This window comes from Pyrgilauda ruficollis, unplaced genomic scaffold (assembly GCF_017590135.1).
Source record: "Pyrgilauda ruficollis isolate IOZ18807 unplaced genomic scaffold, ASM1759013v1 scaffold12, whole genome shotgun sequence".
Lineage (NCBI taxonomy): Eukaryota > Metazoa > Chordata > Aves > Passeriformes > Passeridae > Pyrgilauda > Pyrgilauda ruficollis.
Genome location: NW_024510321.1, coordinates 6,529,785 through 6,544,011, shown reverse-complemented (window position 1 = coordinate 6,544,011; position 14,227 = coordinate 6,529,785). Strand labels below are relative to the sequence as shown.

General features: G+C 35.3%; 1 protein-coding gene across 1 annotated transcript in view; it reads right to left on the bottom strand.

Annotated features, from left to right (window-relative positions):
• UBE3C (ubiquitin protein ligase E3C) overlaps positions 1–14,227 on the bottom strand; it is a 70,097-nt gene that overhangs the window by 42,528 nt on the left and 13,342 nt on the right. Inside the window, exons 3-10 of the mRNA XM_041486272.1 lie at positions 14,084–14,158; positions 13,286–13,432; positions 12,489–12,604; positions 10,973–11,130; positions 8,802–8,955; positions 7,807–8,027; positions 7,370–7,524; positions 5,402–5,589 (exon numbers count right to left, since the gene is read on the bottom strand). Of these exons, the coding sequence (XP_041342206.1) occupies positions 5,402–5,589; positions 7,370–7,524; positions 7,807–8,027; positions 8,802–8,955; positions 10,973–11,130; positions 12,489–12,604; positions 13,286–13,432; positions 14,084–14,158 (1,214 nt within the window). The remainder of the gene's footprint in view (positions 1–5,401; positions 5,590–7,369; positions 7,525–7,806; positions 8,028–8,801; positions 8,956–10,972; positions 11,131–12,488; positions 12,605–13,285; positions 13,433–14,083; positions 14,159–14,227) is intronic.

The following is a 14,227-nucleotide window of genomic DNA, read 5'->3' as shown; positions in this document are numbered from 1 at the left end:
ACCACTACATTTAAAGAGTTGGGAGCTTCACTTATTTCAAAGAAATTGCACATTGGGAACATTACCAAGTCCAAGTCAAATCTGAAGCAACTGCAGCTAATACCAGTTTAAGATATGCTTTGCAGTTACATTAAATTCTACTTTAACTATGTGCGGTTTTTTTGAAAAAAATCAACCTGATTTTGATACATGAGAATTCTATTTCCTTCTAAAGTCATATTATTTTGACATTTGGCAAAAATTATGCATTAACATGTAAGGACAGCCTTATCATACCTAGCTAATTTAGAATAAGGATTTGTATTTTAATGTTTAAATATCTGAATGACAGCTCGGATGTCTTGGTTTCCGAAATGAGAGATTTCCTCAGTGACCTTCAGTTTTCAGCCTCATATTTAAAATGAAAAGTAATTTTGCACCTTGCCTTCAGGTCTCATGCAGCTTCCAAGTAAAAACTTGTTAATTTCACAATAATCCCTGGAAACTATGTAACAGTTTGAGCAGAAATGAACAAACATTATGGACAACGAACCTATCATAATGTAATTCATTTTTTCATTCTAGCAATATTCAGCAGTAATGAAGGGGAAAAAAGGACAAACCTTAAGAGCTTATAATAATAACCTCTGCCTAAGTTTTAGCCATTTTTATTCCATACCCGTGATTCAGGCAGTCAGTTGTAGCAACTGCTCTGTTTCATGGCTCAAATCCAGAAATGCTTGATTAATTCAACTTTCACATTTCCCTTTCCTGAAAATCTGGTTAAGTACAAAAATGTACATTAGGTAGAAGATGGCACCAACAGCCTGTTTCATTACTGTGAAATAACTGTAAACACAAAGCAAATGAATTCATCTGTTCCAAAGCTTCCATTCTGAAGTTTCTGTGCTGTGACCAGAAAACAAACACAGAACTGGAAACTGAACACAGAACAGTGAATTGGGCCATGTGTCAAAAGAGATTTGCATCGCTAGATTCACCTGAAATTTAATCCATTGCAAAAGTAAAGATGGCAGAAAAAGCCAGCTACCTTCCCACTCCAAGTACAGAAACTGGCTTTTGAAGTTGAAACTGACAACTAGAACCAAAAAATACAAAAAAGAAACCCACCACAAAATGAAAGGATGACTTTGGAAAGTTGTAGCTACACAAATCGCCTGTAATAAAGTTTCAAAATTCTTGGTTTCACACTGACAGAAAAAAAAAAAGCACTGAGAAAAGCAAAAAACAGCTAAGTAAAAAAAAAACTTGGAGAATCAAAATAGGTCAAAATCTACCTTATTTGATCTTTTTCCTTGGCAGATAAAAGATGTTCATTGGCTTAAAAACAGCCTTTCCAGGCAGAGCTACATTAAAATGACACCGTGCAAAAATTCCTGGTAAACTGCAGAAGAATACAGGGATGGCTTATATATCCTGAGGAAAGAGCCTTAGGAATCCACAAAGTTTAGAGACCAGCTAATATAAAGCCTGAGTGTCCATACAGTTTTGACCACCTTTTCCTTAAAAAAAAAAAAAAAAAGAAGCTAAAGCTTAAATTTCTCATATCTGGAGGTTTTGCATTTTCTTGAAAATCTCACTGAATGCCACCAACTTCTTTACTATAATATTATTATACATGCTTCATGTAATTGATTCATTAATAGATTTTCTGTAAAGCCCAATATTAAGATTCAGCACAGTCATTTGGAAGAAAGAAACACTTCTCTGCTACCAGAAAGGATAAACCTTTTTCAAGTGCAGAAACACATACTGCCTCAACCTCAGGCCGTGATAGAGTTAAATTCACTTCAGTGATTCCTGTTAAGTATCAATTTTAATCATACCAAATTAAATTATCTGTTCCCAAAAGTAAGTACATAACGATCATTTATTTAGAACCTTGTTTCTCTCTCTAGGTATCTAATTGTCCACAAAGGCCACATGATTTATGTCTACTTGCCAGATTAGCATTTTGGGCACCTCTGGTTTAAAAAAAGTGTCAAATTCCTCCTGTGCAATGGGACAGATTAAATGACCCATTAAGCTTAATTTAGCTGAGGCACCACTACAAGTTAATTAGTTAAAGGCAAGATTTTCAGTCTAGGTCATAAATTGGGCTCAGTTTCCCACTGAGACCATTTAAGTTAATGAAGAGAATACAGCAGAATGAGAGGAGCTCATACAGCCTGCGACAGGTCACAGATCCTGCCACTGCAGAACTGCGAGGTGTCACAGGTATGAGACAGCAGCACAGCCATTGGTAAATGAACTGTCCTGATCTTTAGGCTGCTTTATGCTTCTACCTCTGTTTGTATTGGACCATGAACATAAAGCAAAGCTTAAAAAAAGAAGAATAAAACTGCATATGCAACTATTTTGGCTTTAAGAAAAACACAGCAGCGTCAGAACGCCGCCTGAAGAATGACCCCAACAGCCCCATGTAAAGCCTGGGTATCTCAGCACACATATGAGGACAGGCTGCCCACACCACACCAGAGTGACATTTGCTAAACAATGCTGAACCACAGGCCAAGATGAGCAGCTGTAGTAATTAAGCAGCAGTGAGGAACAGGGACTGTGCAGCTGTTAACCCAAGGCGAGCAAACTCAGGGGCACTGGTCAGATGCTGACAGCGACTGACATCCCAGCACAGCTTCCACCACCATGGAACACCCAGCTGAAATAAAGATCAAGTCTAAGGTATTAACTCACACCCCAAAATATCTCATAGAGACAAAACTTACTTATTTAAAGTATCGCTTTGATGAAAAAGTCTTGTAAGTCTCTCCATAAGAGCTACAGTCCAAGACACAAGTTCACTTTTTTTTTAGTAACTGTTTCTAATAATATGTATCAACTTCACAGCGAAAACATTAAAGCCCCATCCTTTTTGAAAACGAGCAGAACTCCCAATGGCTCCTTTACAATCAGGATTTTATTTTACACCTCTAATCCAAGTTACTGAAAACAGGCTACAGGTTTTTCTGTATCTTGTATTTGTATTTTTTACAGGTTTTTCTTGTATTGTGACCTTCCTTAATTTGGCTTGATTGCATATTTCCAGAACTATTTCAGAGTTGATCAAAATTCCTAATAACTAACCTAAAGCAATGTGTTTTTTGAGTTATCCAGCTCTGGATCCCACCACCCTGTCTACAGCATCAGAAAATAACTTGACAGGCTTGTTCCTTTCCAAACTACATTACACTTGTGGGCATCCTGTTTTGGTCTTGGTCTCTGTTACAAAACCATGGAAAACACTGAGTTGATTCAGCAACACCCATGTTCCTAACATCACACAGTATCACCATCATCAGTCAAATTATAAAAGTACTGAAGCGCCTCAAGAAAAAAAAAAAAAAAAAAAAGCATTCAGCTTTAACAGAGTGATGCAAGTCTATATTCTCGAATTCTCATTTTTGTCCAAGAAGGAAAAAAACCTCACAACTACTAAAACAATACTGAGATATTTGTCATTTGCTCCCTTCTAAAGCCTGTGTTGATCTCAGCCCAATTATCTTGTTATTGAAAAATTATTTTCAATTATTACTATATTTATCCTCATATTTTTTCAGATTTGAAGCTTCTGTTTTTATTGTTATTTTATATCACAGATGTATTTGCTATTAAATAAACTAAGTCTTTTTAACAACTCCTATTTTAAAACATTTGACCCAGTATGATTTCAAACATGAAATAAAAGAGCACTATTAAGCTCTTAGAATACATTAAAAATAATTTGAGATAAATTATTTTTGCTTAATTATTGCTACATGGTTTCATTAAGTAGATATACTTCACTCTGGATATTAAGTAATTTAAAAGTTTCAAAGCAAGTGTAGCATCTTTCAAAAGACTATAATTAAATTTGATAAAATTATTTGGGCATTAAAAAAAAATCACCAGACAAAAAAAGTGAAACTTAATGACAAAATGTCTTTTAATTATCTTTTTAAATTCCACAAATAAGCATCATCTGTCCTTCAAAAAACATTCAAACATTATGCTTAGAATAACTGGTGGTAACCCAGACCAGGTCTAAAATGCACTGAGAATAGGACAAAAGACTGACAGCTGCTGAAATGATGATCCCTGGCAAAGTCAGCATTTTCAGCTGACTTCTAAGTCAGAACTAGTAATTAAATGTCTACTTTAATTTACTAAATATCTGTATAAATTCATTTTGACCACAAAAGTAATTGCACTGGTATCATTGACTGAAATCTTAGTATCTACTATTCATTTCTAAAATTCAACTATTCAAAAGTCACAATTTGTAAATTATTTTCTACTAGAAGATGGTGAGTAGAACTTTCATAACTCCTGAATTTATCCAATGTGTAAATAGCTTGTTATCACAAATAATTGCACAGACCCAATAGAGCTCCTCAGAGGAAATAGATGCCATACTCACACAATTAAAGTCCGGTGACTTCTTTATTCATTAAACGCCCTTTTCCACACAGTTCACCAGCAAGCCTCCAGTCAAAGCAGTGATGCATTTAAGCTCAGTAATTACTATCCAAGGCAATGTACTACTTGCAACAATAAAGCTGGCACACTAATTCAGCTGCTGCTATGATCTTCAGGTCTCACATCCTGCTCTAATGCAATTAGTCTACAAAGAACTAATTACCCTAATCGAGCAATCACAGTTTCACTGACATCTTACTTCCTCTAGCAGCTATAAACACCATTGGGCTAAGATAGCACCTAATTAGTTTTCTGTATCACTGTTTACAATGCAGTTTGAATTATGTTTACAACATTCCCTGAATACTTACTTTACTACCAGCAACTACATAGGTACTCAAAACTACTTGCACAAGAAGAGTGTTAATACTTATAGGTCTCAGTCTGACAATAAAAAGGTCAAAAATCTTCTCCCATTGTTCCGACATTTGTGGTTTGCAATCTTTCTAGAAGAATACTGCACAAATGAACATGTCTTTTATTTTCATCTCAGGTGCCAAACCCTCCCCAAACAACAGCAATTTTCAATAGTAAGCAATTATTTTAATTTGTAGCAAAAGATTTTGGCATATATTAAAGAAGGGTGTGAATGAGTTGGTTTCAGTGCTCAGCTAGCCAGACAGAATTCAGAGCACTGAATGTTTTAGAGACAAGGTAGTCCAATTTCTACTAGAATGACACTCACCACTGCCTCTGAGCAAGGGAAGAGATAAAATGCCCAGAAGAATCTTGAGAGGGCATAGTGACCAGCAAGAAAAGTAAGAAACAAAGAATCCACTCTTTGGTTTGCCTGTAATTACTGTTTAAATTCTGAAATTCTAATTTATTTTGGCTAGTTGTAAAACAAAACACAGAAAAAAACTCCACAAGGCATTTAAAACAAGTCTATCTAACAAAACTAATTTTAGATGTACTACATCTCAAGATGACTATTATTTCTACTTGCCTGACTTTTGGCACCATCATTCGGTGTTGTACCATCAGTGTGTGGCAAATTGATGCCATCAAGGTAAAGATCTCTTCACTGGCTGAATCTCTCCAAACCATATTCAGTAGAGTGTTTGTCTGCTGCTTTGTGTCCAATTTCTTGAGGCACTCCTCAGTTATGTACTGGACTGATATTCTCCCATCACCCTACAAACACATCGAAGGAAAGTTTACTTTTAATTCTTTTTAATGATACCTTCTTTTCTATAAAAAATACTTATAAATTTAACTAGAATGACGTTTTCTTGTACAATAAATAAAACAGAAACACATATGTATATCCAAGTTTTAAGAAAAACAGATCCAAAAGCCAACTTAAAGCCCCAGGCAGGTAAGTGTTGAGCTTTGGTGTCCATCCTTCACTGAGGCCAGCAGAACTGCCTTTACTATAAGCATACTCTGCAACACTTGCATACAATTAGGCAAAATCTCTAACTGGCATGACACATGTGAAAAATAATCTCTTCTCCACTGACATCAGACAGCATTGGACATGAAACCCAGAAATGGATGTTGACTCTAAATTCCTTTATTATTCAGGAGTATTTTCACGTTCACAATTCTTGGGTTAACAAATGACAACAAAGTTCAGGGTGTTCAGTGCATGTCTGGGTAGTACCAGCAGTGTGTGGAGAGGAATGCTTTCTCTTGGCATGCAACTGAGTCTACCTTAACCTTTTCCTAATTTCCTATCTTTATCCTGCCCCAACTGAGCAAAGCTGTCAGGCTCATTGAAAGACACAAGTTAACCAGTTATACATTCTTAAGAAAGAGGGGTGTTCCCCACCCACTCACCTTTTTTTTTTTTTTTTTTGGTAAGACAGGCATACATGAAAATACAGAATATGTACAAAAAATCACAGGAGAAATACACGAAAAAAAACATATTGCAATAAAAAGTATTAGTTATATAAAGCCTCCTCAGAGCAGATTTTTTTTTTCTAATTTATGAATTAGTGTAAGTTATCTGTGAACAGAAATGACTGCTTTGTTTTTACCTAATCACCGATCTCTAGGCCACAAGCAGAATCTGCCAATATTTATGTTGCACACAGTGTGTGTGCCTGGCAAAGAAAGTATTTTATTCACACTACACTGGTAAAGATTTTGGTGTGACAGCAACACACAGCATCTAAAAACACTCAAGTGAAAAAATGCTGCAAGTACTCCCTGGCAGCATGGCTCTTCCTAAGTCTGTTTAATGGACTTTAAATATGGTGAAATTTCCCACTTTCTAGAAGGAAAGCATGCACACTAAGTCCTTTGAATGGCTGTGTCTTCTGAAAGATTACATAAAGACCAGTAAGCAACTGCTGAATTTCCATCTGTCCAACTTTGGTTAGTCAAAACCTTGATATGAGTAGTAGGAGGATGAAATCAGCACGGATTTATTCTAAGTTTGAACTATAGAGAAGAAGTTCTATTTATAACAGTGTCTCTATGTATTATTACAGAAAGCAGGAGCTGGTTTCCCTTTGAGGGCTTTTGAGTTAGTGGGCATATACTGACCTATTCTACCAGATAAAGACTGTAGTTATTTCTGTGAGAAAGAAAATGAAAACACAAAGTTGGAGTATGAGTGTATTTCATGATACCTCTGCATCATTGTGGACGTACAGAATACAGACTAAGAAAATCTCTGTAAAATACAAATGTAGAAAGGCAATTTTAGGCCTTTTTTAAATAAAAACTTTGTACTTTCACAGACATGCTATCTCTACTTTTGGATCTATTATTACAGTAAGGAGTTTGTCTTAATGTAAACAATCAGTTCCACTTGCTTGCAGGGAACAGTCATCAATTTTTAAGAGGTAAACAGGGCTCCCTTCTACACATATAGAAAAATACTGGACTTAGAGTGATCATGTTTTTGCCTATTTCTGCTGCTACAGCACAAATCCATTCACAGAAATTCTGCACTTCTTACAGGTGTAGTTGTCATTTTACTGATCTCTTCATCCTCATCTTCAGAATCACTGTTTGCATCTTGACAATTTGTACCAGCAGCAGACACAGGCAGCTGAGAGAGAAAAGTTTGGAGTACCCTCAAATACACAAGAAGTCCTTCCTCTGAAAGGGATCCTAGAGCACATACATAGAAACAAAAGATCATCAGTGAGATCACAATGTGCTATAAAAAATATTTTACCAGAAATACCTGACCAGAACAAGTTATGCCAAATCTTATCAAATTAGTGCATTTTTTATAATAAAAAGGGTAAGAACAGGTAACAGAACAGATCTCTCCAACACTTTTATCCACAAACTGTCCTTTTTACTTGGCAATGAACCATGTTGAGGAAATACGTAACATATTAATTCCAACAGGAAGAAACCAATGAAGTGTCTACTCAGCTTGCTCACCCAAATATGTTTCTCCAACTGTTAACACAAAGTAGAAAAGCCATGGGGCTTGATCACTTCTTCTTGAACATCCACTTTCTGCTAATAATAGTGCATTCAGAAAGAGTTCATAAGGGAAAATGGTCTGCACATCAGCAAGCGCTGGAATGATGAAATGGAATATCTGATCTGTAAAAGGTGCTGCCAGAAACTCCTCTGTGAAGGCTGCAAAAATCTGCTGCCTGAAAGGAAGAAAAATTGTTGCTATAGAAAATATAGGCAAAATTTCCCACAATTATACCAATGGAATAATAGATCATTTTGCAAGTATGAACACATCCATCAAGAGGACTGCAAAGATGTGCCCTATTAATTCCATCCTAGTACATCAGATTTCTCAAAAATTAACTTCTTACACTAAATCCTCTTTCTAATGATCTTACATGCAATTTTATCCTTTAAACTTTTCATGAGCTGGGAGAAAACTTCTGAAATTAAATACATTTTTTATAATATTGGGAAAAAATACATCTAAAAAACCCTTTCTACCCAAAATCCTATTGTAACAAAAAACACTACTGCATGTGATACAACCTCAATTTATGTTCCCTCTGTCTACATACCTGACTCTTTCTGCTTGTAAGCTGCCTTAGTAATTTCTCTCCATAAACCTCAGCTTATCTGTCACAAAGTTCTTTTGAACTCTAAAATTCTTTTCATCTACCCCTAGCTACATCTCTGCTCTCATCTAAATTTTCCACACCCTCATTCCTGTGTACTGATACCTGCTATTCTCTGTGCTCTGTTTATTGCAGCAGTCCACATTTTATTGCCTTTTTCTTAAAAACACCTGAAACTACATTGTTTCAGTGATGTACAGTGTTACCAAAAAACCATTACTGTACAAATAAATCAACAAACTGCACTGAAAGAATGGCTGGACACTAGACAACAACAAACTGCACCTCTGACTATAGCAAATGAGTACATAAATGTTTCGTATCATCTTTATTTACCTTGCACCTTCTGGACAGGAGCTATATGTAAAGTGCAATGGCTTCAGAACATTCTCCAGAAGTATTTTTGCAATAGGGACACGAGAAACATCAGAATATTCAATACTCGAGGGAAGCTTATTGTTAATTAACAAATAAAGCGACTTGTAGTAGCCTACAAATAAAAAAAAATCCCTTTTAAACACAGCATTTTTCTTCTTTTCCATAAAAAACAATACAAATGAAGTTGAAAAATACTTTCTAATTCATTACATGAAGCTTGACCTAGGAAGACATTTTACAATAGTCCAAGTCACATTCACATAATTAACAGACTATATCAGCAATCTCTTTGGAAACATCACATTATAAAATCATTCATAGATAACCATATTCAGAGTCAGTTTGATTTTGAAAGATCAATCAGCTCTTGCTGATGAAGTGAATACTTTGATTTTTAAAGTAACGATTTATGACAAAGACGTTCTCTTCTCCTTTGACTGACTCTAGTCGTGTTGTCCTTTCACTCTTCCAGAAATGAAGAATTTTCTACTCTATTCCAAAACATGACTGCACCATACAGGCAAGAGGCCTAGTGGCAAAATGTCCCAATTCTGTGACCACCCTGCCTTAGCAGGCTGAAGAATACAATCACTATTTCCAGAGCAGAGCTCTCTCAGACAGTAATAAAATGCATTGTCACCCATGCCATAAAAACATGTATAGAGAGTAATTTATTTTTGTCTCACTGAAGTACAAATGAAACCACGTGACTTCATTCTTCTTAAACCAACATCCTTCATGCTCAATGAACTCCCAAACTAAGACACAAGTTCCACAATTACAGGAACACTGTAAATGCATAAACAGTGTCACATCACTGAGAGTGCAGCCTAAGAACCCTTCTCAGGGACCTCCTAACTTGTCACAGTGGAAGTCCCCAAAAAGGAATGACTTAGCAATGCTGACCAGACATACACGGAAGGCAAATTTTATCCAAAAACATACACTAATGAAAATTGGTAACAGATTCTTTACAAGTTCAGCATCAAAACTTATAAGGAGACAGAACACTTGCAGTTGCACAAAACCACTTTTTTTTTTTTTTTGTTTTCACTATAAGTAATCAGAAATCTAAATTTAGTAAAAAAAACTATGATTCTATAATCTCAAACTTTCATATATAAGTTGTGAGGACAGAATATTATACTAAAAGAATATATACATGCATATTTATTCTATAAAAACCAATGTGACAAACAAAGTTTCTGTTATATCAAGGCAAGCAAAATAAATGTGCTACATTAAGAGTAATTTTTTTCTTCATAGTGACTTCAACATACGGTCCTTAGTGACAGGATTAGGTAGTCAAGTCCACTGAATGTACTGCAAATATTATACAGAAATATTCCAATAACCAACGATTGGAAGATGCTCTTTCTGCATTTTATATCAGAGGCTGGATCCAAGAGATTTATTTCAAAATGTTTTTGTCTTTCCTCACAATCAACAAGTTTTGCAAACTCAAGCCACCATATCAAAAATGCAAAATCATTTATTTTGGACATTCCCAGAGTAATAAAGATTCTTTGCAACTAAACATTTTAGTGCTAACTATCCAATTCATTAACTTTTGGTATGTTTGCACAGGTGTCACTGACTGCAGTTAAGCAAACAGTTTTGCTGATGATGGTAGGAGACAAATAAAAGCCAGGCCACCATCTCTGCTGAGGTGTCTCAGTGCTGGCAGGATGAAAAACTAATGCCAATCTAGAATAATAATGAATATTAATATTTACAGAAAACAGCATTGCAACAAATTGACCAACTTTTACACAACTGAAACTTAGATGTGCCACAGTGCGTGTGTCCATGTGAGAGTATTAAACATCTACCAGAATAAAACTTTTGTTAGGCAATATCCACCTATTCTCAAAGGCTGTGCTATAGGTCTGTATAAATAACTTAGTAGAATACTCAATTTATAAAGAGAATTTCCAAGGAAATCAAGCAGCAATTTCTCAAGCCATGACTTCATTACAAGGACAATATCCACCTAATGCATAGGTTAGTGTATGCAGCACTTTACCCATCATGTCTGTGATAAAGACAAAAATTTTATTAAACAATATGGGCTTCAGGTGTTCAATTTTTGATTTATTTCCCAGAATTTCTGGTTCCTAGCTACTCACCTTTCTGAACCATGTAGTGCAAAATTTGTTCAATTAATGATGTCACATAGCTGACATCTTGTAAAACAGGCAAATACGTATTCTCAGATGAAAATACCTCAAGCATTCTCATAGGAAGTGCAACATTCAGACTGTCATCATTGCAATTTTGCAGTAACCTATAAAAGAAATTAAAATTATTTAACAAGATATTTCTCATATTTCACCACACAATCACCTTAAAGTAACATATTTCTATCTACTTGGTTTCCAGGTGCTCTCAGTGGTTTAGCTACATCTTTTTGATAGTATCTTTATAATAATAACTCCTGATTTTCAGGTAGCTATGAATATGGCATTTTACCTTTAAATCCTACTAAATTCTTGCTCTGAGTGATTTGAGAATTTGGAAATGAAGCTATGAAAGCCCCAGAGCAACACAAGCTGGGAACAGGTGTTAGGGAACATCATGTGCATAACTAACACAATATGTCTTTGATTACAGACCGAAATATTACAAATACAACCATTCCCACCCTTTTAACAAGTTGCTTATGTAACAGCTACCAGTAGCCACAGAAATTTGGATGATTAAGAGCCTATTTAGAATTCAAAGTATTTTTTAGTGAGAGATGTATATGGACTGATTTGTCCTAACAATATGCTTTCTTCCTTATCCATATTAAGAGCTGCATTTACAAAAACACAATTTCTGCTGTAGTGAAAATGTACAATTCCATGCAGTGGCACCACATCTGTGTCCCAGTGCACACGGATTTAAAAGCCCACCACCCAAGTCTTCTTTAGAATCTGGTAACACTGTTTCTCATGCACACAGTTTACACACTTATAAGAACACAAACTTCAGTGATGTAAATGAAACAATTTTCATAAACCAAGTATTTTAAAGCTCTGCAGAGTGTAACTAGCTCCTACTATTGATAAGAACAAATATATTCTTTTCTAATAGTAGAATAACAACAGCTGCCAGATATTCAAGTCACCTTAACAGATTCACCTTCCTGTGATCCTCCCACTACAAATAATACATTAAATGCTGAAGACAGTAGTGTACTAGCTCAATATGCCTTCAGTTCAAAATAAAGTGTGAGGAAAGCCAGATTCAATTATATTAGTTTTGAAACAACATCTACCCAAAGTGTATCCTTGGAACATCAGTCTACTTCAGACAATAACATCTAAACACTATCAGTTCCCAAGAAAACCTGGTTTCCACAAATATTGTCAATGATATCACTATACAAGAACAGTTGAGAACATACTCAGGCCTATCCCAGGAGAGCATCCCATAAGCACATGTTGAACTTCAAAGTCAAGAGAGCTTAAGAACATTGGACTGTTCTACATAGGAACAGGTATTCTATACCATGGCAGATACATATTTAATATAAACAGTCCTCTACATGAAATTAATGTACATTTAATACTTCACTTGCTACAAAAAGAAACAAACAAGTGCCCAACATAATTTCTGAACACTTTTTACATAGTGGCACACAGAAAAAAAAGAAATTACCTGCAACACAGCCCCAACAGTCTTTTTATTTGGAATAAGCAAGTAAGTCTGTCTGGACCATCCAATTGCTTAACAAACTGAGAACTCTGTTTAATTAAATTCTGACACATCCATACCTGCAACAAGATATGCACAAGTTTACAGTTTATAATGACAAGTTCTACCACCGATGACAATTCAGACAGTGACATTTGAATGCTGTTATGGGTACCTTTGGAGGACTTACAAAACACAAACTCAGACTGAATCATGCTCAGCTAAGGAAAAAAAAAAAAACTGTCACTCCTTATAAACTCCACAACAACTAAGTACTAAACTTTCAAAGTTGAGACTTAGTTAAACCATCTGGTAATTTTTTCTTTTTAAACAGCCATAATTCTTTAATGTCCATTTTTAACAGCTACTACGAATCACACTTACTCATACATTTGGGAACGAGTAAAGCAGTGACCTTGCAATTGATATGCCAGCAACACTGAACAGTGAGAAAAAAACCACCACCCAAACATCTCGGGAATGACCATGGGGCTAAGTAGAAATACTGTCTAAAAACTAAAATACTAATAGAAGTATAGTATTTTTTAAAACTGACTGTGAATAATACACACAGGATTTTTCAAGGTTTCATTTCACACACTATGTGTGTGAGCACACACACTTGTAAAATCTAATTTTAAGTCATTGGGACTAAATGAAAAACAGCAGAGTGCAGTGAAAAGTGCACTCTGAAGTAAAACACTACTTTAAAAGTGCATGAAGTGCAAGTACTACAGATCAAAGTATGTAACAGCACTCACCAAACGCTTTGAATCCTCATTCTGTCTGTAGAAAAAGAGTAACTGGCGAACTAAGAGAGTCAAATTCGCTCCATTAGCAGTGGAAAAGGCTCCTCCAGACTGAGCCAAATTAGCACAGCGATCAAATTCACTTCTTTGGATAGAGTACTTAAAAACAAAACATGCATCAATACATCAGTAATGGTTCTGATTTAAAACAGAGCAAAATCTCAGCCTCCCATCCCGTGAGGCTGCAAAGTAGTAAAACAGATACAACACATATTTGTTCAGAGACCAAAACATACACATTATATAGCTGAAGTCATAACTCCATTCTGTAACTCAGAAAGCACAATTGCAACAAATCTGCTGCTTACCAAGCATTGTCACATCAAATATTTTAGTCCAGTTTACTCAAATTAACAAATTTAAACAAAACTCTTTCTTAGGAGAATCTATCCAACAGCAACCTAAAACAACTTTTTGACTCAAACTACTACCTTACCCATACTGTAAAAAAAAATTTAAAAGCTCCACTGGTGTGTGGAAGTTCTTAATACCTAATGCTTTTTATCCAATTTATCAGCTAAAAAAACATTGCAGGGTCCCACTCAGGTCCACTCATGTCCATGCTTTCCAGGATATACATCTCTTTACTAAAATATTGAGTTTGAAATGAAAAATGCCAAGAGGGGAAAAAAGAAGTTCTTCTTTCTCAAATACTCAAAATGACTTTTCAATGAAATTATTTATTACAAGAAAGTCTCATTTTCAGCAAAATTATTTAGCATCTTTCTTATTAAATAATCAGGTACTAACTTGATGTTTTCTGTCTCTGTACCCTCTTACAAATGACTGGATTATTATTGCATTTTTCAGCCTCCGCCTTTCTTCCTGTAAAACAAAGCAAGAAAATTGAAATCAACACCATAGGACTAATTTCTACCATTTTATCAAATATAG